Below are 26852 nucleotides of genomic sequence, written 5' to 3'. Positions count from 1 at the left end.
TATTAGTAGTGTTGCTAGAATGCTTTACTTTTCAATTAAAAAATTATGTGTATGGTGATTTTGCATGTAGCTTAAATGTTCAGGCAAAGTGCAAAGGAAATAATGTTAAACCGAGGCCTGAAAGATTTGCCATCCCAGTCCTGTATGTATATGTGTGTGTGTGTGTGTATATGTATCTACATAAACATTGTTTTCCTCCGTGCAACAGTTCCAGCTTCAAAGATCAGGTTGGTCTCAAACTCGAGAGATCTGTCTGCCTCTCCTTCCCTCCCAGATGGTGGAATCAAAAGCCCATGCCACTACCGCCTGGCGATTTTTTTTTTTTTTTTTTTGAGATAGGATCTTGCTATGTAGCCTATGCTACCCTGAAATTCTCTTAATCTCCTGCCTCAACTTTCAGAATGTAGAAATAAGCACAAACCATTATGTCTGCTTTGAGTTAAAAATACCCTGTGGGCAAATTGTACCTGGTAGCTCATGCCAATAATCCCAACACTGTAGAGGCTGAAGCAGGAGGATCATTCTGAGTTTGAGGCCAGCCTGAGCTACATAGAGTTCTAGTTTAGCTGGGTTGTAGAAAACACAAATGAGCAGGAGCAGGCAAAATGGCTCAGGAGGTTAAGAGCTCTTGCTACAAAGTCAGAGAATCTAAGTTCAATCCCTAAACTCACAAGGTAGAGGAGGAAACTGGTGCCCACAGTTGTTCTCTGATCTCCACACATGTGCTATGGCATATGTATGTTCACACACATAAAACGTAATATAGTTGCTCAAGAATCCTATAGTGGTCAGACTTCTTGTAATTCTTGCTGAAGCACAGGGACTCTCGTTTCTTTCCAAGAAGGCTGAAAGAATCAGGACATCAACTTCACATTGACATTTTTATTAACGCCAACAGTTTTTTAATTATTATTTAAAACAATAGCACAAAAATGTTCCAAGGAAGCAGTCTCACAATCTGACGACCTTCTGAAATACATTAAGCCACACCAAATATGAATTTCTGTTAACACACACACAAAAAAAGAAAGATTCAGAAAAAAATAAAGAGAAAAAAAGGGAAAGAGGAAGAGGCTAAGACTTAGTAAAAACACGTTGGGTTAGGTGGCGAGGCTCGTTAGTGGGCACACTGGTGAAGCGACGGTGAGCGGACGTCTGGGCCACGCAGCAGTCCCCACTGGCTCCTCATATGCACAGGCTGGTGAGCCAGCGCTCACTGATACTGTTCGGAAAAGGTGTGGCATTTGGCCTGTCAGGTAATTGGGACCGTTTTGAGCAGAATCACTCCAGCAAAAGGCCTGGCTGATAATCTTTATTTCTAATCTCTTACCTGTTATGCATTTCAGGGTTTTTAAGAGTTATCTTAAAAAAGAAAAACAAGTATTATCAGCTCTTCTTATTTAATGTGGCTGTCAAAGATGTTCCTCATCATCTCTAGTAAGGACAGGGTCAGGGCTGGGGCTGAACTAAGGGAGAAGAACCCCGGATGGAGGTTGTGGGGGGTTGTTTTACTTTTTAAAAACTTTTCATTACTTTTTTTTTGCGGGGGAGGGGAGGGAATCACACAGAAGGGAGGCAAGGAGGAACTACAACCCTTGGTTTAGATTGAGTTATGCAGGAAAAGATACCTTCCTGCTCAGTCCCCATGCCAGAAAGGAAAAACAACAACAACAACAAAAAACCCAACCCACTTGGAATTATGCACAGACTCCATTATGTGAGCCAGGATCGACCTTCTGTCAGGATCCCAGCAGTGGACATACCCGGCTTGTCAGGCTGCATGTAGAACCCACTTCACAAAAATCTTTCCCCAAAAGCCATTCTTTCCTTTTGGTAGGTTTTAAAACAACATCTGTCACTAACAGGAGAGTCCAATACTTTGAACCATGACAGGCTTCAGGAAGTTTCACAGTTTCGTTATGCTCTAGTTTATTACTATCATATTTACATTTTTATTTTATTTTTTTATTTTTTATTTTGTTTTTGCTGAATTGTTGATTTTCCTTTTTCAATAGAATTTAATTCTGGAGTGTGAGTAGGAACCAGTTAACTACATTCATTGTCCAACCCCCACTGGTCTAAGACTCCAAATTCTTGGCATGTGAATCAGCTGTTTGGTAGCTCCACCTCATCCCTGCAGAGAGGCAGTAAGACCTTGGTGCTGAGGCTTCACACTGAGGGTGGGGAGGCTTTCCGCTGAAGGAGATACTGGTGAATGCTCTCAGCATCCCGCTTTAGCCAAGCAGCATTCAGCAAGATATTTTCACAACACTGCTGGATGGTACGCTCAGCTGAAGGAGCTGGGTGACTCTCGAAGAAAGCCTGGTATAAAACAATCCAGAATGCAGAACCATTAGCAACAGTAAGAAGTTACTGTTAGGACTAAGTAACAGAACAACTGGTGTGAGAATGACCTGTTACCACCACAGGCTGGAATAAGCAACTCCTTGAGCATACACACAGGAATCCTTCCTTAACAAGTGAATACATAAAAGCTAATCAAAAGCCGATAAAAAAGATGGGATCTGCTGTTTTTTAAAATCTTAATTGTCTACCGACGTGTCCAACTTATGGCCTATGCAGAAGCTACGAACAGCCAAAGTCAGCTATAAACAGGGTTCAGTATATAACCGTAAACCTACTGAAAGCATTATATTTTTAATAACTTGATGGTGCAGTTTTTTCTCAATTGCATTTAACTAGGCAGATCAAAATAATATTACTCCAAATGTAACAGATATTTAGAAACTTAGAGATTGTTTTTTCTTGAATAGTCTTCAAAGTCTGGGCTATTCTATAACTTATAGACCAGCTACATTTCCGGTTCTCCACTGTCATGTCTGTCATCCTACAGGCTTTTGTCTGCACTGAGCAGTATGGTCTCAGGAAGGCAAAGGATAACCTTCCAGAGTATGGCATGGTCAGATTCCCTCTACCCTCCTCAAGCCTATTTAACTAACTTTTCTCTCACTTTATTCAGAATCTAACCTACTTTATTTATTTTTTTTATTTGTTTTTTGTTTGTTCAAGACAGGGTTTCTCTGTGTAACAGTCCCAGCTGTCCTGGAACTCTATTTGTAGACCAGACTGGCCTTGAACTCTGAGATCCACCTGCCTCTGCCTCATGAGTGCTGTAATTAAGGCATGCGCCACCACGCCCAGCATCTAGTTTTTTGTAAAAGATTTGTTTATGTATATGGCTATTTTGTTTGCACATATGTCTATACATCAGAAGAGGGCATGGGATCCCAGGGGACAGTTATAAGTCAGTTGTGAGCCACCATGTGGATGTTAGGAATTGAACTCAAAACTTCTGGAAAAGCAGTCAGTGCTCTTAAACACAACCCATCTCTCTAGCCCCTGAATTTGTTCATGAAGGTTTATTTTCAAACGTTCCTAAGCTATTTTCTTTTCATTCATTCATTCATTCATTCATTCATTCATTTATTATGTATACAATATTCTGTCTGCATGTATGCCTACAGGCCAGAAGAGGGCGCCAGACCCCATTACAGATGGTTGTGAGCCACCATGTGGTTGCTGGGAATTGAACTCAGGACTTTTGGAAGAGCAGGCAATGCTCTTAACCTCTGAGCCATCTCTCCAGCCCCCTAAGCTATTTTCTAACAAGTCCATCCGATTTCACAGAAAACAAAGCATATGGAAACACCAAACAGCAACAGCCACCCACCAGGCCTATCCTGTACCTGTCACCAGATTGTGAAAGAGAAACGACTACTCATCAGGTGAAGGGTAAACTTCAGCAATTAACAGCCTGAGTCATAGAAAAGGCAATGGCTCTGTGGGCTTCTCAGGGCTGGAATGCTTCAGCTCCATCTCAACAAACAGTACTAGCACTGTATCATCCCCTACACCTGGAAATCACCTTTGTCTCTGAGACACAGTTTCTCTAGATAGTGTTGGCTGTCTTGGAACTCACTATATACACCAGGCTGGCCTCATAGAGACCTGCCTTCCCCAGCCTTCCGAGAGCTGGGCTGAAAGGCATGCCCCACAAGAAAATTATCCTTGCCGGGCGGTGGTGGCGCACGCCTTTAATCCCAGCACTCGGGAGGCAGAGGCAGGCGGATCTCTGTGAGTTCGAGACCAGCCTGGTCTACAAGAGCTAGTTCCAGGATAGGCTTCAAAAGCTACAGAGAAACCCTGTCTCGAAAAACCAAAAAAAAAAAAAAAAAAAAAAAAAAAAGAAAATTATCCTTGGCTCTTTTCCCCCCTTCTCTTTTATCAGCGGTTCTCAACTTGTGGAGACCCTCATAGGGGTCGCATATAAGATTTCTTGCCTATCAGATATTTACTTTATAATTCATAACAGTGGCAAAGTTATAGTTATGAAGTAGCAATGAAATAATTTTATGGTTGGGAGGGGGTCACCACAACACGAGGAACTGTATCAGAGGGCTGGAGCATTGGGGGGAGGGGTTGAGAACTACTGCCTTAGACGGTTACAACATAGAGAAATACTGTTGAATTAAAGATTAAACAAAAGCCAGGATGGTGGTTCACTCTGGGGGCTGGAGAGATGGATCAGAGGTTATGAGCACTGGCTGCTCTTCCGGAGGTCCTGAGTTCAATTCCCAGCAACCACATGGTGGCTCACAACCATCTGTACTGAGATCTGGCGACCTCCTCTGGCATGCAGGCATACATCGAGGCAGAATGGTGTATACATAATAAATAAATAAATCTTTAAAAAAAATCATTGTCTCTGTACTCAGGAGGCTGAGATAGAAGGATCATCATAAATTCAAGGCCAACTTAGGGTTTCACAGTGAGTTTTGCGCCAGGCAAACTACAGAGTAAAGCCCTATCTCACTCCATACCCTCCAATGCTTACTGAGAAAATCCACCCTGAATCTCTATTATCCCATAATACCATTCTTCTTCTCTAAGTTACGTGTCTTTCTTGCTTGGAAAATTACTATCTTAATCTCTTCTTTCTCATTCCAAATCATCCTCTACACAATAACTTGAGTGGCCTCAAATTACAGGGATCCTCCTGCCTTAGCCTGACCAGCATGAGCCACCATGCCTATCTTCAATCTTAAGGAAAGTCTGCCTTACCAGCTTCAGGTTGCCACTACCCTAATTTTCAAACCTATTACATGTTTCACATTCATAGTTCCGTTACCTTTACAGTGAAACTGCTCATACAGTACAATACACAATGGAACCTAAAGGACAGCAGAAACCAAGCATTTTACTGTTTTCTCAAATTCTAAAAATAGTAAAACATTCCTCCCCCAACCCCACTTTTTTTTTTCCCCGCAGACAGTGTTTCTCTGTGTACCCCTGGCTGTCCTGGAACTTGCTCTGTAGACAAGGTTAGTCACAAATTCAGGGATCCACTTGTCTCTGTCTCTGAGTGCTGGGATCAAATGTGTGAGCCACCACGTCTGGCTATAAAACTTATTCCTAACAATGGCTCCAATAGTGAACCAGATCATAGCTCTGAATATTGCCTCCAAGAAGATAAATGTAAAACTGGCATTATGATGAAGTTTAAAATATGATGGGAGTTTAGGTTCAGGGTCTACACAAACAAAACTGGTTAACTCTCCACTCAAAACTCTTTCAGATATTGAAGGCAAACTTAAATCTTTCTAAAGAAACAAGGAGACACAAAAACACACCATTCCCAATACTCATTAAAACGAGGTTCATGGAGCTGGAGAGATGACTCAGAGTAAGGGCACTTGTTACTCTTGCAGAGGACCCAGGTTCCTAGCATCTATTTCCCATATTTCTCGTTCCGGTGGACCCAATGCCCTCTGATACCCATAGAACCAAGCAAGCACATGGCAAACAGACACATGCACACAAAACACTCACGTACATAAATTAATTTTAAGGGGGAAAAAAAAGAAGGCTAGGTTCATGCTTTTGTTTTCTGGATTGAAAAGTAAAAAGTAAAGAGTACTTTCCTTACCTTAACTTCTCCAGCCATTTTATCAACTGCAAATCCCTCAACTGACAGCTGAAAACAAACCAGAAGTTTTAAACACTAGGAACAAACTTCCATTCACCCAAACCAGACCATTCTGTTCTCTTGCACTCTGGTTTGTTGCAAAGATCATAAGATGGGGACATGCACAATCTTAAACAAACCACAGAAACTATTTGAGTAAAAATATTTTTGATACCTGGGGCTTGAACCCAGGGCCTAGTACAGGACAATCCTATGAGTGAGATGCAACCCAGCCCTTAAGGAACCCTTTATTTGAGGGTAGGAGTGGGGATTTGGGTCCCCCACTTGCTGGTTTCAAATTCATAGCAATTCTTCTGCCTCAGCTTCTAGAGTGCTGAGATTATAAGCATGGTCCACTATACCTGGCTGAAGACCCCTTTAAAGAAGAAAGACCCTGACTTTTGGGTCTAATCTACTAGACTCTTAATAAGTCACGTATAATCTTATTCAGAAACATTCAAGATTAGCTACTCATGACTCTGACATACCTTTATTAGTCTGGAAATTAAAAATCCTCCCTGGTATCGATTGTAAAGCTCTTCCCAGTTGTCCTTTATGAATTTCCAAGCAGCTTTCCTCCCTTGTTTGCTGCCTCCAGCTACTCCACCAATTACTGACACAGTGTCCTGTGGACGTACCTCTTCCTTAAAAAAAAAAAAGATCAGAAATCTGACTGTCAGGAATATCTTCTGGTACCAGAGAATACAACAAACTATTGGAAAATTCAAGTAATAGCAGGGAAGACACTCCCTTCCAGGGAGGTGACTCAGTAGGAAGAGGCATTTGAAAGGCACCACCTCCTCTTCAACATATTTTGATCCTCACTGCTAGTAGTCAGCACAGCAGCCAAGCCTCAAAACCTGATTTTACTCTCTGGAAACCTCACAACAGAAGGGAGAACCATTCACCTCCACTCGCATCCCCACCCCATCTTACCACATACAAAATAAAAAGCAACTAAAATTTTGAAAACAAAGCAAAAAGCTCCTATCAGTGCCCCCAAAGGTTATGAGCATGCTGAATCAACGAAATGGCCACAGGTCAGTGAACTGCAGTTCTCCTGAATGTGACTGTAACTTACTGAAAGTGCAAAAGTGAGGACTTTCTGAATCAGTTCAGGTGAAAGAGTAGCACCAAGAACTCTTTCAATTCGGTTTTTTTCTTCTTGCATATCAGCTTGTTTGTGAAGCTACAGGGAAAAATAATGAGGAATAGTTAGCTCATCCCTGGATTCTATGTATGTTTATACCAGCTTCTCTTCCAATGAGGTCAAATTTCTGTTTTTCTTTCTCACTGGACAAGACTAGTGGGACACTACATCATGGAGAATACGTTGTCACCATGGCTGAGCACTTAACACCCACATTTACCATAGCAGTAAGCCACTAGAGGTATGTACACACTCGCTAGATAGTCTGCCTCAGTTTTACAGAGTCTAACATTAAGATCCACTGACACCTGACTAATGTTTTGCATCAGATGGATAAACTATCACTAAACAGCCTCAATTTAGCCTGTAACAGTAGAAGTTGAAAGTAATCTAGACACCCAGTATCTGGCTGTAATTATTTACTCATTTAAGAAAAGATGAATTAGCCGGGCAGTGGTGGTGCAAGCCTTTAATCCCAGCACCCAGATCTCTGTGAGTTTGAGGCGAGCCTGGTCTACAAGAGCTAGTTCCAGGACAGGCTCTAAAGCTACAGAGAAACCCTGTCTTGAAAAAACCTAAAAAAAAAAAAAAAAAAAAAATCAACATTGGAAAAGCAGAGGCAAAAAGATCAGAAAGTTTGAAGTAACCTTGACTACAAAAGACCCTGTCCCAAAAAAACAAAGTAAGAAGATACATTATGAAATATTACTTAAAATTTTTTGTATGTGTGCGTACATGTGCTCATACCTGTAGCTTTGCTCACTCATGAGTACCCTGTGGAGGGTAGAGGTCAATGTCAGCAGTCTTCCTGTATTGCTGTCTACCTTGTTTCCTTGAGTCAGGATCTATCAATAAGCCTGGAGATTGCCATTCATTTCACCTAAGCTAGTACTATAAGCTTCTGCCTATCTGCCCACTCACTGTACCTCTTACATGGGGAATCCAAACTCAGGTCCTCTTGCTGTACGTAGCAAGCTTCTTACCTACTGAACCCTCTCCTCAGTCCCTCAAAGTCACACAAGAATATTTGGCGCAGCAGACATGGCTATGCAATGCAGAAGATCTGGGTCTAAGCACCTACATGGTGACTCAGAACTGCCTGTTATCTCTAGCTCGAGGGGGATCAGAAGTCCTTTTCTGAGCTTTGCAGGTTACCAGGCACACATGGGGTATAATGACATACATGAAGGTAAAACACCTATACTTGTATTTAAAAAAGAATTGGGTAACCAATATTCTTTTGTTCATTTTGAGACAAGGTCTCACTATGCAACCCCGAATAGTCTGAAGCTCACTGTGTAGATCAGACTGGCCTCAATTTTGTGACACTACCCCTGCCTCTTGCCTCCGGAGTTTTTATTTATTTATTTGTTTGTTTGTTTATTATGCATACAATATTCTGTCTGTGTGTATGTCTGCAGGCCAGAAGAGGGCACCAGACCCCATTACAGACGGTTGTGAGCCACCATGTGGTTGCTGGGACCTTTGGAAGAGCAGGCCATGCTCTTAAACTCTGAGCCATCTCTCCAGCCCCCTCCGGGGTTTTTTAAAAGTCTGATATATAGCCAGGAAGTAGTGGCGCAAGCAGTTAATCCCAGCACTCAGGAGGCAGAGACAGGTAGATCTCTATAAATTCAAGGTCAGCCTGATATACAAATACAAAGCGAGTCTAGGACAACCAAGACTACACAGAGAAACCCTGTCTCGAAAAATTCAAAAAAAAAAAAAAAAAAAAAAAAAAAGGAAGGAAGGAAGAAAGAAAAGTCTGATATAGTCAAGGTCAGAATTTTAGCTTTCAGGGAGCATGTCTCTTCCAGAAAACATGTTAAGACACATCCACTAGATGGCACTCTAACCATACTTCAAGACAGCAGGAATCATTTTTAAATTGAACTCATCATTTCTAAATTACCAGGCGAAAACAACCCTCATCTCTCATCAATAAAGTTTTTGGTCCTCCCTACCTCCCAGAAAAAAGGTGATTTTTATGAATTTTCTCATGTTGTGTAAATGTGAACTATTAAAACACACACTAATGGAAATTGTTAAAATATTGCCATGACATGAAATATATTAAGGTTATATGGCATAGAGTTTTCAGAATCCTTAGTTTTATTCATGGAACATTTTTGTTTGTCTGATGGTTGGTTTTAGGACAGTGTCTCACTGTGCAGACTTAGCTGGTCTGGAACTTGCTATGAAGAACAGACTGGCTTTGAACTCAAGAGATCTGCCTCCAACTGCAGGGATTAAAGATGTGTGCAATATGCTCTACCCTGGAACAGATATTTCACACATATTTCATTCATCTGACTTATAATACAGCTTCACAAGACTATGAAGACCAAGGGCACTCAATGTTTAGTTGAAAGCTTAATCCAAAACAATTTTTATTAGTGGAAAGGAAGCCCGTGCATAACATGGTTAAGCAATAAACCTTGAAGTGTAGCTTTTCTTTTGCCTCTTTCTCCTTTTTTTATGGTTTTTTTTTTTTTTTTTTGGTTTTTTCGAGACAGGGTTTCTCTGCGGCTTTGGAGCCTGTCCTGGAACTAGCTCTTGTAGACCAGGCTGGTCTCGAACTCACAGAGATCTGCCTGCCTCTGCCTCCCGAGTGCTGGGATTAAAGGCGTGCGCCACCACCGCCCGGCCTTCTCCTTTTTTTAAAAAAATCAAGAACAGCCGGGCGGTGGTGGCGCACGCCTTTAATCCCAGCACTCAGGAGGCAGAGGCAGGTGGATCTCTGTGAGTTCGAGGTCAGCCTGGTCTACAAGAGCTAGTTCCAGGACAGGCCCTAAAAAAGCTGCAGAGAAACCCTGTCTCGAAAAACCAAAAAAAAAAAAAAAAAAATCGAGAACAGCCTTAGTTTAATGGTAGGAGACTGCTGCATGTGACATGACATTCCCTGTACTATGGACCTAGTGTTTTGTTTATTTCTTAAGGTTTTTTTTTTTTTCCCCTTTGGCTTTGGTGTTTTGAGACAGGGTTTTTGTGTGTAGCTTTGGAATCTGTCCTGGACCTGGCTGGCCTAAAACTCAGAGATAAACCTGTTGGGAGGCATGCACCACCACCTCTAGGCTATCTACCTACCTACCTATCTATTAATTATATGTACAGTGTTTTGTCTGTGTGCCAGAAGAGAGCACCATATATCATTTTAGGTGGTTGTGAGCCACCATATGGTTGCTGGGAACCAAACTCGCTCTGTAGCCCAGGCTGGTGTCGAACTCAGAGAGATCTACCTGCCTCTACCTCCCGAGTGCTGGGATTAAAGGCATGGGACACCACCACCTAGCCTTAGTATTTTTTTTTAAAAGATTTTATTTATTTATTATGTATACAGTGTTCTATCTGCATGTATGCTTGCATGCCAGAAGAGGGCACCAGATCTCATTACGGATGGCTGTGAGCCACCATGTAGTTGCTGGGAACTGAACTCAGGACCTCTGGAAGAATAGCCAGTACTCTTAACCTCTGAGCCATCTCTCCAGTCCAACAGAAGTATTCTTAATCTATGAATCTATAAATGTGGATCTGTTTTTATTTTATTTTATATATTGAATTAGTTTTTCAAGACATGATTTCTCTATTGCCTTGGCTGTCCTGAAAGTCCTCTGTAGACTAGGCTGGCCTTGAACTCAGAGATCTGCCTGCCTCTCCCCCTGGGAAGAGGAAATAGACAAGATTTCCTGGGAGAAGTGGGTTCGTGGGGGGCAGAGAGAAGGGAGGGCAGAATGAGAGGGGGACAGGAGGAGGGGAGGAGGAGAACATGAGGGAGTGGGATGGTTGAAATGGGGGAGGACAGAGAGGGAGAAGCAAGAAAAGAGATATCTTGATTAAGAGAGACATTATGGGGCTAGCAAGAAACCTGGCACTAGGGAAATTTCCAGGAATCACAAGGATGACAGCAGCTAAGACCCTAAGCAATAGTGGAGAGGGTGCCTGAACTAACCTTCCCCTGTAATTAGATTGATGAGTACCTTAAATGACATCATAGAACCTTCAGGCAGGAACTGATGGAAGCAGAGGCAGAGATCCACAGCTAAGTACTGGGCTAAGCTCCCAGAGTCTAGTCGAAGAGTGGGAGGGGTCAAGACCATGATGGGGATAATAGAAACAGACGAATGAGCTAGTGGGAGCTCACTGACTCCGAACTGACAGTGGGGAACCTATATAGGACCAAACTAGGCCCTCTGAAAGTGGGTGACAGTTGTGTGGCAGGGGTAACCGGCGGGGCCACTGACACTGGGATCAGGATTTATTCCTACTGCTTGAACTGGCTTTTTGGAGTCCATTCTCTTTGGAGAAATACCTTGCTCAGCCTAGATATAATGGGGAGAGGGGCCTTGGTCCTGCCTCAAACTGATGTGCCAGATGTTGCTGACTCCACATGAGAAGCCTTACCCTCTCTGAGAAGTGGATGGAGTGGGAATTGGAATAGATACATAAATGAGAAAAGACTGTTTAAAAATAAATAAATAAAGGAACATGAACAACAACAAAAAACCCCTCCCAGCATGAATGTATTTTAAAGACATGTTTATTTTTATTTTATGCATATGAGGCTTGCCTGCATATATGTAAGTTCACTGTAGATGTGTCTGGTGCCCTCAGATGCCAGAAGGTGCCAAATCCTTTGTAACTGAAGTTATGGAGAGCCACTAATGTGGATGCTGGAGGCAAACCTGGGTTTTCTGTAAGAGCAGCAAGTGCCTTTAGCCACTGAAGCATCTTTGAGAATTTTTTTGTTGTTGCTGAGACAGGATAGCATATCTCAGCGTGAATTCTCTGTGCAGCTGAAGATGATCTTGAGCTCCTAATCTTCCTAGCTCCACTTTTAAAGTGACTGGCCCACTAGTCTGTGTCAACATGCCCAGCTTACATGTAAATCTTTTAATGAGCACATAGTTCTGGCGGGTGATATATGGGTATTTAGGCACATTTTGAATAATTACTTGATGATGACAATAAGCATATTTTGGTCCTTTCACCTCTAACATAGACAGCATGGCTATTTTTTAAAAGACTAGAAATGAATACACAGGGACTAAATATAGCATTTGTCCCAAGTATTATTATCAATTCAAACTCTTATAAGATCACTACCATTATGGTGCAAGGGTTAATTGTATGTTCCCAATGTTAATAAATGTATGAAGACAAGTGAGATGATTTCCTGGTCACCCATATGCTTATGATACCTGATCCTCCCTCCCTCCATTTTATTCCTGTCTCTTCCTTCGCATACTGGGATGGACTCCAGATCCCTGCATATAACAAGGAAAAGTGTTGTACATTTTTTAAACAGTTTGTGTGTAGGAATGAACATACTTGTGGAGGTCAAGAGATAACTACCACTTACATAGGACAAGTTTGGGATTTTTTTGCCGAGACAAGGTTTTTCTGTTTCTCTGTGCAATCCTGCCCTGGAAACTCACTAGGTAGATCAGGCAGGCCTTGAACTCAGAGATCTGCCTGCTTCTGCCTCCCAGGTGCTGGGATTAAAGGTAAGCACCACTTTGCCTGGCTTTCCATAGGATAAGTTTTAAATAACCTGGCTTAATCATCTAGACCAACTATTCTCAACTTGTGGGTCGTGACCTCCACTGGGGTCAAATATCAGATATCCTGGCGTATCAGATACTTACATTATGATTCATAAGAGTAGCAAAATTATAGTTATGAAGTAGCAATAAAATAATTTAATGGTTGGGGAGGTCAGCACAACATGAGAAACTGAAATGTCACAGCACTAGGAAGGTTGAGAACCACTGACAGAGACAGGGGCATAGTAGGTTCTTCAAGCTGTGAGCCCAGCCACTTGGGAGGTTACAAAAGAATTAGTTCAAGCCTGACTGGGCTATAGTAAACTCAAGGACAACCTGAATAACCTACTAAGACACCGCCTTCTCCCTGGCCCTGAAACAGGGTTTCTCTGGCTGTCCTGGAACTAGCTCTTGTAGACCAGGCTGGCCTGGAACTCACAAAGATCCGCCTGTCTCTGCCTCCCGAGAGCTGGGATTAAAGGCATGTTCCCCCACTGCCTAACAAGACCCTGCTTTTTAAAAAGAGGTGGGAGCAGATGTGATGCATGTCTGTGATCTCCATAATCTGAGCAACGTGGGAAGGTAGAAGAAAGATTAAGAGTTCAAGGCCAGCCTCAGTTACAAAGGGAGGTAGAGTAGTACTGGGTTAAATGAGCCCCTATCTCAAAAACCAAAACACACAAACAAAAACAAAAGAAACACGGTCATAGTGGCACATCTGTGACCCAGCACTGGGAAAGTGCAGGGGCACAAGGGCCAGAAAATCAACAATAGTCTTCAAAGTTGGCCTGGACTACCTGAGACTTTGTCTCAAAACAGAACAAAACAAACAGGGCTATAGTTTGGTGGCAGAACCCTTGCCTAACACACGCACAAAGTCCTGGGGTCAAACTTCACTATTTCAGGGTTAAGATTAAGTTGTGAAGGAAAAATATACAAATAAACCTGAAAAATGAGTTCAGCATCATTTGGAAAATACCCAAACCGACTTCTCTCCCCTCTCTTCCTAGGATAATGGTACTGGAGTCTGGGCCTTGGGGCCTCCAGGATGCCAGGCCAGCTCTCCCGTTAAGCTACACTCCTACAGCCCTTTTACTTTTTTTTTCTCAAAAAGTTGCCCAGTGGGGGCTGGAGAGATGGTTCAGTGGTTAAAAACACTGCTTGCTCTTCCAAAGGTCCTGAGTTCAATTCCCAGCAACCACATGGTGGCTCACAACCATCTGTAATAAGATCTGGTGCCCTCTTCTAGTTTGCAGGCATACATGCAGACAGAATACTGAGAATACTGTATACATAATTAATAAATAAATCTTTATTTTAAAAAAAAAGTCGCCCAGTCTGACTTTGAACTCAAGTCTGTCACCAGATAGGCCTTAAACTCTGCCCTACTTCAACTTCCTTAATACCTGGAATTAAAAGTCAGACCCAGCACATATATTTCTTTACCAGGGCTTTCCCAACTCCCCAAACCATTTAAAGTGGCACTGGGTATATCCAAATTCAAAAGCAGGAACCTGGAGCCTTTTCCAGGTACACTTACCTTTAGCATAACATCTAAGGTGGTGCCATCACCATGCTTTAAAACAGTAAGATAGACCTACAAAAGAACACCAGGAGAAAAAGAAGTCATTTGAGTTACATGCACTTTGTTAAATATTCTTTAGAACTAAGATAAAGTAGCCAGGCATGTTGTCAGAGGCCTGTTGTTCTAACTCTGTAGACAGTAAGGCAGGAGAAAGACTGTAAGTTTAAGGCTTCTGTGAACTACATAGTAAGACCCTATCTGGGAAAACAAAACAAAGAAAAGCTACAAGATGAAGTAAAAAAATTATAGTTACGCATCTGCACAAACAGACTTTATCAATCACTAATAGACTACTGGCGAATAATCAGAGGGCTGAAATGTCCTGACAACAGCTTATATCAGTTCCCGCGGAGAAATGCACAATGCTCATCACCTTGCAGCACTGATGTGCTGCCTAAGAAACAAATGAGGAGCTGGTTATAAACTACCTAAGTGGCACAGTTAAAACTGGCAGATGGGTCTGTGGGTCAATTCTTAGGTCAATTTTTAGCTTCACAGACTGATACTAATACCTGAAATCAATGGGATTTATTATTACTATTATTGTTTTTCCCTCCAGACAGGGTTTCTCTGTGCAACAGCCCTGGCTGTCCTGTAATTTGCTTTGTAGAACAGGCTAGCCTCAAACTCAGAGATCCATCTGCCTCTGCCTCCTGAGTGCTGGGATTAAAGGCTTGTCCCACCATGCCCAGCTTTCAAGGAAATTTATTAAGATAACTCACAGGACTTCTTAGATCGGCAGAGAGAATTTGTTTTCCTTCCACATGCTCCTTAAAACGACGACGGGCTTCTTCCAAAGTTGCCTTATGACCTGCTTTTCCCAGTTTGCCCAGCACCAAGCCCCTCAGGAGTGCATCTAGGTGACCTGGTTGAGAAGTGAAGACACAGGACTACTTCAAAAGTCTGCTTTTATAAATTCACTACCTAAATATTTTTTAGCTTTGTTATACCAAGTCTATAGTCTTGAACAAACACAATTTACTCTAAAACTTGAGAGAACACTTGACTTAATTTATCAAATTGTATGAGGGAAGAATTAAACATACTAGACAAGCAAATGAATTTGCTGACTTTGTCTTGACTTAAGTGCCAGCTATCAGAGCCTACTAATGTACTCTCGATGTAGTTAATTATACTGTTAAAGACAATACATGAGCTGAGTGGTGGTGATGTGTGCAGGCTTTTAAACTCAGCATTCAGGAGGCAGAGGCAGATGAATCTATGTGAGTTCAAGGCCAGTCAGCGCTACACAGAGAAATCCTGTCTTGGAAAAAAAAAAAAACCCACAAAAGTAACATGAAAAGGAAAGGCTTACATCATGCAGGTTTGACCCAAGTTTTGCTTAAAAGGACCCACATGTAAATGTTCTTTGGACAATAAACTGAAACCTTAGATTTCAAAATGAAAATCAAATAGATTCATCCTCCAGTGATATGCAAAATTATCACTAAGTACCCACACCCAACTCAGTATCGTTGTTAAAGGTACAAGTCTCCATGTAAGGTCTGGATACAGCTTTGTGGTAGAGCAAGCCAGAGGCCTTTGGTTTAACCCTATGGGTTCCTTGGAATTGGAAATTACATTTTCAAGAGTTGTCTAGATAAGTTCTGGACTACCCTTTCTCCTGGATCTCCTTCTCACTATTTCTTTTGTGGTTCTTCATTCTCTTCTCCCTGAGTCTTACACGGTCCTGGGTGACCTTGGCTTTTCTATGAAGCTGAGGATAATTCCTGATCATCTACCTCCCAAGAATTAGTGGTGTGGACCACCATGCCAAGTCTTCTTTGTTTTTGTTTTTTGAGACAAAGAACAAAGAACTCTAGGCAGATTAGGCTGATCTTGTATATTTCTATTTCCTGATTACAAGAATGTACCATCAGTATGTCCGGCTTTGAGTTTTCTTCTACCAATTTCTAAATCCTGAACTATGATACTCAAGCCTCTCTTATTCTTAGTCTTTAGGTGATTTCTCCTACTTCCACAGCTATAAATACTACCTGCATGCTATTAACTCCAAAATGTATTTACCTAGCCTGGATCTCTAGGTGTTCTCTATGCTGATATCCAAAAGGACCTCAATTTGAAAGACCCCAAATCAAACTCCTCTTTTTTGCACCCAAAGGTGCTTCTACAGCAGTATGTATATAGGTAAGTATGTATGTCTACAAACATATCATACACACACACACACGCGCGCGCGCGCGCACACGCACACGCACACACACACACTGTTTTTTAAAGAGAGGGGTTTCACTATGTAAACCTGGCTGGCCTGAAACTCTCTGTGGACATTAGACTAGCCTTAAACTCAAGACCTCCTAAACACCTAAACACTGGAGCCTGGTCCTCTACAAGTAATCTGATGACTTTTCTTTCTACCACACTCAGTTTTCCCCACACAGTTTTAGTACTAGCTTCAAAACACACTGAGAATATGCTGCTTGGAAGGGCTAGCTGAACCCAACACCTCAAATGGACTGACTACTCAAATAGCTTTCCGAATGGTTCTCCTTCAGATTGTTTTTCACAGTCACACAAATCATGTTCAAAATTTTTAAAACTAGCATCTAGTAACACAAAATGTGGGAAAAAAAAAAGAACTTACTACAGTTCACACCCCTGTGGGATACTGTTAATTTGCCATGGGCCTCTCACCCTCTTTTATCTGGTCCTGACCTCACTAGACTTCCGATTATATATATTTCGCTTGTTTATTTTTCAAGACAGGGTCGGTCTTTCTTCCTTCCTTTCTTCTTTTCTTTCTTTTTTTAGTTTTTCGAGACAGGGTTTCTCTGTAGTTTGCAGCCTGTCCTGGAACTAGCTCTGTAGACCAGGCTGGCCTCGAACTCACAAAGATCCACCTGCCTCTGCCTCCCAAGTGCTGAGATTAAAGGCGTGCGCCACCACTACCTGGTTCTTGCTTTCTTTTTTAAAAAAGGATTTACCCTATTTATGGTATATACAGTATTCTATCTGCCTGCATGCCTGTATGCCAGAAGAAGGCCAAGCTGGGAATTGAACTCAGAACCTCTGGAAGAATAGGCAATGCTTTTAATCTCTGAGCCATTTCTTCAGCCTGGGACAGGGTTTTTGTGGACAGGGTTTTTTGTGTAATAGCTCTGGCTGTCCTGGAACTCACTTTGTAGACCAGATTGGCCTTGAACTCACAGAAATCTGCCTCCCAGAACGCTGGGAATAAAGTTGTGTGCCACCACACCAGCTACTTCTGGTTATTCTTTCAACACTCCAGGCATGCTCTTACTTCAGATTCTTGCTACTTGCTGGTCCCTCTGGTCTGAACTATGTTTGCTCTATTCTTGAACCTTTCTTTCAAGTCTCCATTTATGCTCAAAGATCAACTATTTGTGATCATTTTTCTCAACTATTTATAAAATGCTAGCTTAGTAGTTTTTATTTACATTGTCTAATTTTACTTTATGATAATTTCCACCAGCATGATACAATTTGCAGTGTCTCCCACTAGAATGTAAGTTATACAGGGCAATGCTTTACTCATCTCTACCACCAGCTTCTAAAATAGCACCCGACTTTTACTAGCTACATAAATATTAGTTGAACCAAGAAAGAAAAGATAGTGCCAAGTATTGCTACTATTATTACTCTTATTAAAAGATTCTCAGATTAGTGACCTGGGAATAACTCACTGACAGAGTTTAGAACAGGCTAGGTCCTGGGTTTAAAATCAGCACTAGAAAAAGAAATAACAGCCAGGAGGTAGTGGTGCATGCCTTTAATCCCAACACTTAGGAGGCAGAGGCACGCAGATATTCGTGAGTTCGAGGCCAACCTGGTCTATAAGAGTTAGTTCCCGGAAAGTTGGGACTGTTAGACAGAGAAACTCTGTTTCAAAAAACAAAAAACAAAACAAAAAGAAAAAATTCCTAGATTAAGGTTAGTCAGAAGAAAACACCTTATTTAGTGAGCAACAAATGATGACAACAAATAACTGCATTTAAAGCTTGTAAATCACCAGTCTCAACACAACACTTAAACTAACAGCTACAAAAGGTGCGTGATTATAGACATAATCATGGAGAATACAAACATAGTAGCTTTTTTTTTCTTGGTGAGACAGGGTTTCTCTGGGTAGCCCTGGCCGTCCTGGAACTAACTGTGTAGACCAGGCTAGTCTCAAACTCACAGAGATCCACCTGCCTCTGCCTCGAGTGCTGGGATTAAAGGTGTGCACCACCACTGCCTGGCAAGCAATCCTTACTTCAGAAAGCTGAACAATGCCAGGTGATGATTCATGCTGAGGCAGGAAAGTCTCTATGGGTTCCATGCTACTTGAGTTATTGTTTGCTGCGGGTGTGACAATTTCACCAGCAGGTTCAGAAGATGTAGTTTCTGGCTAACTGAATAGACTAGTAACAACTGGATACAGAGATGCAAGTGCTAACTGTGAGTGACAAGTGAACAGATTCCGTCCTCATACAATGCTCATTCATTACCTTCTCCAGGCTTGGGGTCCCAGCCCAGTCTCTCTCCTATAGGTGAAAAGACATCTTTCACAAACTCCTGGATTTCCTCATAGAAGTCTGTGTGGGACAAGAGAGTTGAAAGAATCCCCAGGTTACAGCTCAGGTCGCTCCATACAGTATAATTGGGCTCATTCACAAAAGCCTCCATGACTTTTAGAACCTCTACAGTGCTAATGATTCCAGCTCGAGCCTGGGATAGGAAAAAACACAAATTAGCCCAGCCTTCAAACAAGAAAAAAAAAAACAAACAAACATGTACTTTGGCATTATCTACTACTAGTCATTTTTTTGTTTGTTTGTTTAAGGAAATGAGGCTAAATAAGTTTAGAATACTAATAGAATAAAAATCCTATTATGACAAAATCTTTTATTTATCCCTTTGCTATTTGTAAAAGAACTCCTTAAAAAAATTACATTATACATCATAATTTGGGACCAACAAAACTCAGCTAACTTCTTATTTCTATTCACTTTCTGGGGCATCACTTTAATGTTTTCAAATTTTTTATACTTTCAGAAAAGCTCAAGAAAAGCTAGGGCTCCAGTTCTTACAAAGACTCTTTCAGGGCTGAGCCTGAAAACTGTGTCAACTGGAGCCTCTCCTTTACTCACTTCTAAAGAACACGAATGGGAAGGCTAGGAATTTAGAGTGCTTGCTTTCAGCACTGACTAACAAGAGTTTGAAAAAGAACTTCTGTTCTATCAGCCAACTGCACAGCCTGCTCTCCTGGGACAGGTCTCCCGTATCAGTGAGATCAGCAGATGGGAGGATTTGTCCATCAATGCTAATCTGCATTTATACAAAGAAGGAATCCAATCAGCAATCACAGAGAGTAAGGAGATTTCAGGTCCAATTTAAAGGAACAGTAGAAAGAATGACAATTTTACCACAGGCAAAGACATCCTGAAATTACCTAACCTGCTGGAGTCATAAAGACAAAATATGCTTTAAAGCCTTAATGGAACAAAGTCAAATACGTATATAATTCTGGGGCTGATATGCTATAATTTGAGTAATAACTTACTGTTAAAACATTCTGTCTTTCCTACTAAAATATAAGTACTACTTAAGAAAAACATGAAATCACTCTGAATTAGTTTTTAAAAAATCAGCATGGAAATTTCTTCATGATTCATATCCATTTGTTTAGAAAAGAATGGACTTTTTTGCCTTACAAAAGATAGTTTAAATAAAACTGACTTAGAAATCGTGAAATGAAATTTGCTTCTGGCAAATAATATGGGTACAATTTTTGTTATGTTAATTAATAATTAACCATTTGTTGTCATCCCAAATGTGCCATCTTCAGAAAGAACTGTATCTTTCTAATTATGCTTTATACATTCCAGGAGAAACAGGACCCTTGAACAAACAAATGCATCATATGACCTAAGTGTGAGATGCTCACCAGAGAAAAGAGGTCATTCTGTAATCCAAGTCGATCCACTGGAGGCAGAGAAAGGTCACGGATGCCTGGTAATAAACTTTCCAGCATGGCAGAGCTGTACTGGGTCCGATAAAACCCAACTGTTCCCAGGTTTAACTGAAAAGAGCCAACAAATAGTATTAACCACTTCTTTCCCTGACTTCTCTTTTGAGACAGGGTCTCTCTGTGTAGTTCTGGATAATATATACACTCTTTAGACAAGGCTGGCTTCAAATTCAGAGATCTGCCTGCTGCTGCCTCCAGAGGGCCAGGATTAAAGATGAGAGCTACCACTCGGTCAGCCACTCCTTTTTTTTTTTTAAGATTTTATTTATTATGTATACAGTGTTCTGCCTGCATGTACACCTGCAGGCCAGAAGAGGGAACCAGATCTCATAGATGGTTGTGAGCCATCATGTGGTGCTGGGACTTGAACTCAGGACCTCTGAAAGAGCAGTCAGTGCTCTTGACCTCTGAGCCATCTCTCCAGCCCAGCCACTCCATTTTTAAAAAGGTTTTTGTTTTGTTTTTTTTTGGTGAAGATAGTGGCCATCCTGGTCTACATGAGTTCCAGGACAGTCAGAGCTACATAGTGAGACCCTGCCTTAAAAGAAGAAGAAAAAATCAACAATAACAAAACCAAATCAAAAAGGTTTGTTTATTTTGGGAGGTGTGGTAGTTACAGGGATCAAACTCGTGGATTCCTAAATAGGAAGCAAGCACTTTCTCACTGAGCTACGTCCTACCTTGAAAAACAAAAAAACATATGTAAAAGGAAATTATTAAATTTACTATGTAAAAATATATAAAAATAGGAACTGGAGAGATGGTTCAGTGGTTAAGAACACTGACTGTTCTTCCAGAGGACACAGGTTCAATTCCCAAAACCCACATAGCAGCTTATAATTGTCTATAACTCCAAGATTTGACACCTTCACACAGACATACATGCAGGCAAAACACCAATACACATAAAATAAAAAATAATGAAACATAAAAAGATATTGTATAAATAAACAATTCTGTTTTTTTTTTTTTTTTTTTTTTTTTTTTTTTTAGACTTGGGAGACTCTGCCTCCCAAGGGCTGGGATTAAAGGCATGGGCCACCACCACCAGACTTATAACCAAACAATTCTAATGCAATTATTACTAAGATCATGGTATATACAACTTCTAATTTATAAGAAACTTTCATAATTTCAAATGTTAATCTTATATTCCAGAGTACATTTTAAATATTAAAATAGTTAAATAACCCTTGTTATTGTTTTGTTTTTCAAAATGGTTTCTCTATGTAACAGTCCTAGCTGTCCTGAAACTCACTCTGTAGACCAGGCTGGCCTCCAACTCACAGAGATCTGCCTGCCTTTCCTGAATGTTGGAATTAAAGAAGTGTGCCACCACCACCTGGCTAAGTGGTCATATTTTAGCAACTAAAAATTTGAGATAACCTATACGAAGAAATTGTAGTAAAAATTTTTATTGCTCAGTATAAAACAACGATAAATAATACTTACCTACTGATTTTTTTTTTCCTTTTTGGTTTTTCGGGAGATAATTTCTCTGTGTAGCCCTCGGCTTTGTAAACCAAGCTGGCCTCCAACTCACAGAGATCCGCCTGCTTATCCCTCTCGCCCCCCCCCACCCCCAGTGCTGACCTCCCTTAATCACAGTTACAGGAAACAATAAGGACTGAGGTCAACACACCGCTAGAAAGGGCCGGCAGCTTATTTGTTTTGTTTTGTTTTTGTTTTGAATCAGAGTTTCTCTGTGTAGCCCTGGCTGCCCTGGAACTCATTCCGTAGACTAAACTCAGAGATCTACCTGCCTCTGCCTCGCAAGGGCTAGGATTAAAAGTCTTCACCACCATGCTTGACTTTTTAGAATGGTAGTGCAGTTTGCAGCTGCAAGACTACAAATGTTCTCTGCTATTTACTCCTTTCCTTTCTTTTTTTAAAAGTCTCACTAGCCTAGGCTGGCCTCAAACTCAAACCTTCTACCTCAGCCTACTGGGTACTGGGTTTACAGGTGTGCATGACTAAATGCAGTCAACTTATTTTTCCTTTCTATACTTTATAGTCTAAACTGAAAGAATACAATTCAGATATAGCCACAGAAGGCAAGTAAAAGAAATAAATCATTTCTGATAAAGTACAAACGGCTATGCCATTCTCAACTCACCTTTACCCACTGGTCTGGTTTGACATTTTTCAAAACTACATTCATCTCTGGCTTCTCCATTAGTATTTTTAGTTTAGCTTGGTTGGGGTCTTCACTAGTTGAGATTGTGATAGGAACCATCCACTGAGGACAGTCTTCACCTAAACAAGAAGAAGAAAATTGAAAATTGAAAGAAGCAGGTGGTAAGGCAGACAGATGACTGCCAGTGTTGTAACCAAGACACATTCTCAGCATTACACAATGCTTCAAGGTGACCTGAGTAACATTAGTGCAAAGGAAAAGAGAAGGTAATATCAAAATCACAGCTGTCTCAAGGAGAATTAACTCAAGGTAGAGCAATAAAGACAACAACGACTGTGTTGTTAATTTTGAGCAGTGAATGTTCTAAGGTGTTTTTCTTAAAGGGCTCTCACTTGCTACACTAGGACAGGACAAACCCTGGGAGCTACTGTATTTCTTTACTGAGAAGCCATATCTAAAAGCAAAATCATTTGAAAAATAGAACACTGTCTCAGATATCAAAAAGCAAATCAGACTTTGTATTAGGGCATTAACAGAGCTATTTAAAGAAGGCACACAATCAACATTTAAGTAAGGTACATGCCTTGGTTAAAAAGGTTAAGTCACAGCCGAGAGTGGTGGCACACACCTTTAACCCCAGCACATGGAGGGCAAAGGCAGATCTCTGTGAATTTGAGGATAGACTGGTCTACAGAGTGAATTCCAGGACAACAAGAGCCACACAGTGAAACCCAGGCTCAAAACAAACAAAAAAGGTTAAATCATAGCTCAAGCCCCTCCACTGAGATACTCCAGCCTTTACTTGTCTGGTCACAGGGACTATACTGAGATTACTATTTTAAAGGAAAGGAAACTTAATCTCTTCAAGTAAAATTTAATTTCCTGGGTAAAACCTTATTGTGAAAGAGCATAATGACAAGAGAAATTATCTGAGAATATAGTAGTTGAGAGGGAAACTCAGGATTTTAATTATCTTCTGTGAATTCCCACTCTTTTAAACTTATTAGACACGTGACTTTAAGAAAAATTTGTGGGGGGTGCGGGGTCTTTCTACATAGCCCTGGCTGTACTGGGATTTGTTATGTAGGCCTCAAATGCTCATAGTTACTTGCCTCTGAGTCCCAGTGCTGGGATTAAAGGCATATGCCACCACACCCAGCTGACTTTGAGCAATTTAAGTAAACTAGCGATTCCTTAGCTTTTGTGTGTATAAAAGGAAAAATACTATTCTCTACCTTGTAAAGATGCTAAGAAAATAAAGTATGAACCAACTCTAGTGCTTACTATGATGACTAGTGAGTAGACAATCACCACTGGACTTATTACACACAATAACTGAACAAAAAATAAGTAACACAGTAATTCCTTAGAGAATATGACTGCAGAAATAATTTCTTACATATTCCAACCCTTTTTCACTAATTTTCTTTTCTTCTTTTAAAGATTTATTTATTATGTATACAGTATTCTTTCTGCATGTATCCCTTCCTGCCAGAAGAGGGCACTAGGCACCAGATCTCATTATGGATATCATTATGGATATCATTACAAAGGTAAGAGCAGCCAGTGCTCTTAACCTCTGAATCATCTCTCCAATTCTCTCAGTCATTTTCAATAAGAGAGACACTTTGGGGGGGGGGCGTTCTAGACAGGGTCTCTCTGTGTAACAGCAATAGCTGTCCTGGAACTAGCTCGTGTAGATCATGCTGGCCTCGATCTCACAGAGATCGGCCTACCTCTGCCTCCAGAGTGCTGGGATTAAAGGCATATGCCGCCACCGCCTGGTCCAAGACACAAAATTTTAAGATTGTGGCTAGAAAGATCACTCAGCAGTTAAGAGCACTACCTGCTTTCCCAAAGGACAAGGGTTCAGTTCCCAGCATTTACATCATGACTAACAATTGCCAGTAACTCCAATTCTAGGGGATCTAATGCCCTCTTCTGGCCTCCTTAGGTACCTGTACATAGTTGGTGCACATACAGATAAGAAGCACACACATATACATAAGACAAATTAAATTTAAAGTATAGCTAAACAAATAATAAATAATATGGTATTATTTACTCTTAAATTGAAAACGTCTAATAAGGAACCCAAATTTATTGATCAGTCCCCTCTTATAGCACATATGCTCACCAACATATGGTCCACTGGCACAGAACTTCTTTTGAGACAGCCTCAGCACTCTGTCATCGTCTACCTACAGAAGCAAAGTCAAGGCTGTAACAACTGTGACTTTTGTGGAGGGTGTTTCTGTGACAGCGTAGGTAGGGAGCTGGGACAGACAAATCTCTTTCACGATACAGATGAGGAAAGTAAAGAATAAAAAAAAAGTCACTCTTGAGGGAGGACATCATAAGCCCGCCCCTAGCTGATCAACAGCTGCTTTGGGGTGAGGGGTGCCAATTTTCTTCAGATGTGTGGCCCCTTGTAGGTGGTTCATGCTCCAGTGCCTGGCCCCATACCCATATGAATGCAGTGAATTATTAAAAAAAAAAAAAAAAAAAAAAAAAAACAAAACCACGAAGGTAGGAGTGGGATGTGTTCTGGGAATACAGGATACACTGTACATATGCATGAAACTCAAAAAATACATTAAAAAAAAATAAATCCTTTTCATTTAGATCTCAGGGGAAAAAAAGGTCCTGTTTAAATACCGGCTATTCAATACATATACAAAATTAATTTAAATATAATAAAACTTTAAAAAAAGACCAATTCCTATGTAATATAATTTCTCTGAAGGTGTGTAACACTCAGATGAAAGAAATTCCTAAACGCAAATTATTTGTCTTTAAAATTATATAAAACAAAAAGCCAGGAATGCCAATGCCCACTAGTAATCCTAGCTCTTGGGAGAAAGAAGGAGTAGGACTTTCCGGTTGTATTGAAAATGCTACACAGTGAGTCTAAAGTGAGCCTGGGCCTGTCCCACTTCCCCCAAAGTATACACAACAAATACTTCAAATTATACTACTCTTGATAGAGAAAGACTATATCTATAGTTTATCTCACTTTCTTAGATTAACAGGTAGTTTCAATATTCAGAATTTAAATCCTAGACTGCTACTTGTTAAATGTAAAAGCAATATGTCTGGTTTGTTTGTTTTGGTTTTTTGAGACAGGGTTTCTCTGTGTAACAGCCCTAGTTGTCCTGGAACTAGCTAGCTCTTGTAGACCAGGCTGGCCTTGAACTCAGAGATCCACCTGCCTCTGTCTCCTGAGTGCTGGGATAAAGGGTGTGCGCGACCACTGCCTGGCCAACATGTCTTGTTTTAAAGTACAAGTTTTACAATAAAACACAAAAGGGTGATGGAGGACTCTTATTCGTTAATAAAGAAACTGCCTTGGCCCATTTGATACACTTTAGATAGGTGGAGTAGACAGAACAGGAAAAAGGAAGTGAGGTAGATGGCTCAGACAGTTGCCCCGCCTCTCCTCTCTGGGGCAGACTGCTGTGCCTCTGGCTCAGGGAAAAAGATGCGATGGAGCCAGCTGTTCAGACATGCTGAATCTTTCCCAGTAAGACACCACTTTGTGGTGCTATAGAGATTATTAGAAATGAGTTAAAGCAAGATGTGAGAATTAGCTAATAAGAGGCTGGAAATGATTGGCCAGGCAGTATTTAAAAGAATACAGTTTGTGTGTTGTTATTTTGGGGCATAGGGTGGCAGGAAGCCGGCCCACAGCTCATCACTACAAAAGGGTGACTGCAAATAACTAGAAAACAATAAGCAATGATTTATATGTTTAAAAAATATGGGGCATGGAGATATGGTTCAGTGATTAAGAGCACTGGTTGCTCTTCCAGAGGACCCAGTACCCACATGGCAGCTCATACCTGAAACTCCCCATCCAGGGGAATTGAGACCCTCAAACAGACACACATGAAGGCAAACACCAATGCACATAAAATAAAAATAAATTTTACACACACACATACACAAACACACATTTTGCACAAGATGACAATTCACTATAATGCTTGCCATGCAAGCATCAGGACCTGAGTTCAGTTCAGCACCATGTAAAACTGGGGTGTAACAACAAACACTTATAATCCTAGTGTCTGCAAGGTAGAAACAATGGCTCCCTGGAGCTTGCTGCCCAGTAAACCTGGTCAAACTGTCAAATCCCAAGTTCTAGTGGGAGACCCTGTCAGAAAACCAAGGTGGACAGCCCACTGACCTCTATCCTTCACCACCTGCACGCACACACACAAACATGTACATCTACACCACACATTTGGCCTCCACCAAAGGGAGGGAGGAAACAGCTTCAAATATAGCCATTTGCCTGATTGTTCATCAATACTGCATTCTGGGATATTTCAAAGAGTATTCAATATAACAGATTTGAACTTACTTAAATTAATCTTAAGTAAACCTACACTAAAAACTGTTGGGAGCGCCGGGCGGTGGTGGCGCATGCCTTTAATTCCAGCACTCGGGAGGC

General features: G+C 41.1%; 1 protein-coding gene across 2 annotated transcripts in view; it reads right to left on the bottom strand.

Moving 5' to 3' along the window:
* Positions 1-867: 867 nt before the first annotated feature.
* The window catches only part of Npepps (aminopeptidase puromycin sensitive), a 94960-nt gene continuing 68975 nt past the window's right edge, over positions 868-26852 (bottom strand). For both annotated transcript variants that reach the window (XM_038325741.1, XM_038325742.1), the window contains 10 exons: positions 24534-24597; positions 22376-22515; positions 20176-20310; positions 18737-18956; positions 14987-15129; positions 14220-14276; positions 7068-7175; positions 6475-6630; positions 5948-5995; positions 868-2322 (listed from right to left, as the gene is read on the bottom strand). In XM_038325741.1, coding sequence (XP_038181669.1) covers positions 2170-2322; positions 5948-5995; positions 6475-6630; positions 7068-7175; positions 14220-14276; positions 14987-15129; positions 18737-18956; positions 20176-20310; positions 22376-22515; positions 24534-24597 — 1224 coding nt within the window. In that variant the 3' untranslated portion in view covers positions 868-2169. The remainder of the gene's footprint in view (positions 2323-5947; positions 5996-6474; positions 6631-7067; positions 7176-14219; positions 14277-14986; positions 15130-18736; positions 18957-20175; positions 20311-22375; positions 22516-24533; positions 24598-26852) is intronic.

The sequence above is a fragment of the Arvicola amphibius genome, chromosome 4 (genome assembly GCF_903992535.2).
Source record: "Arvicola amphibius chromosome 4, mArvAmp1.2, whole genome shotgun sequence".
Lineage (NCBI taxonomy): Eukaryota > Metazoa > Chordata > Mammalia > Rodentia > Cricetidae > Arvicola > Arvicola amphibius.
The sequence above is the reverse complement of the archived record's forward strand: the minus strand, read 5'-3'. Positions and strand labels throughout refer to the sequence as shown.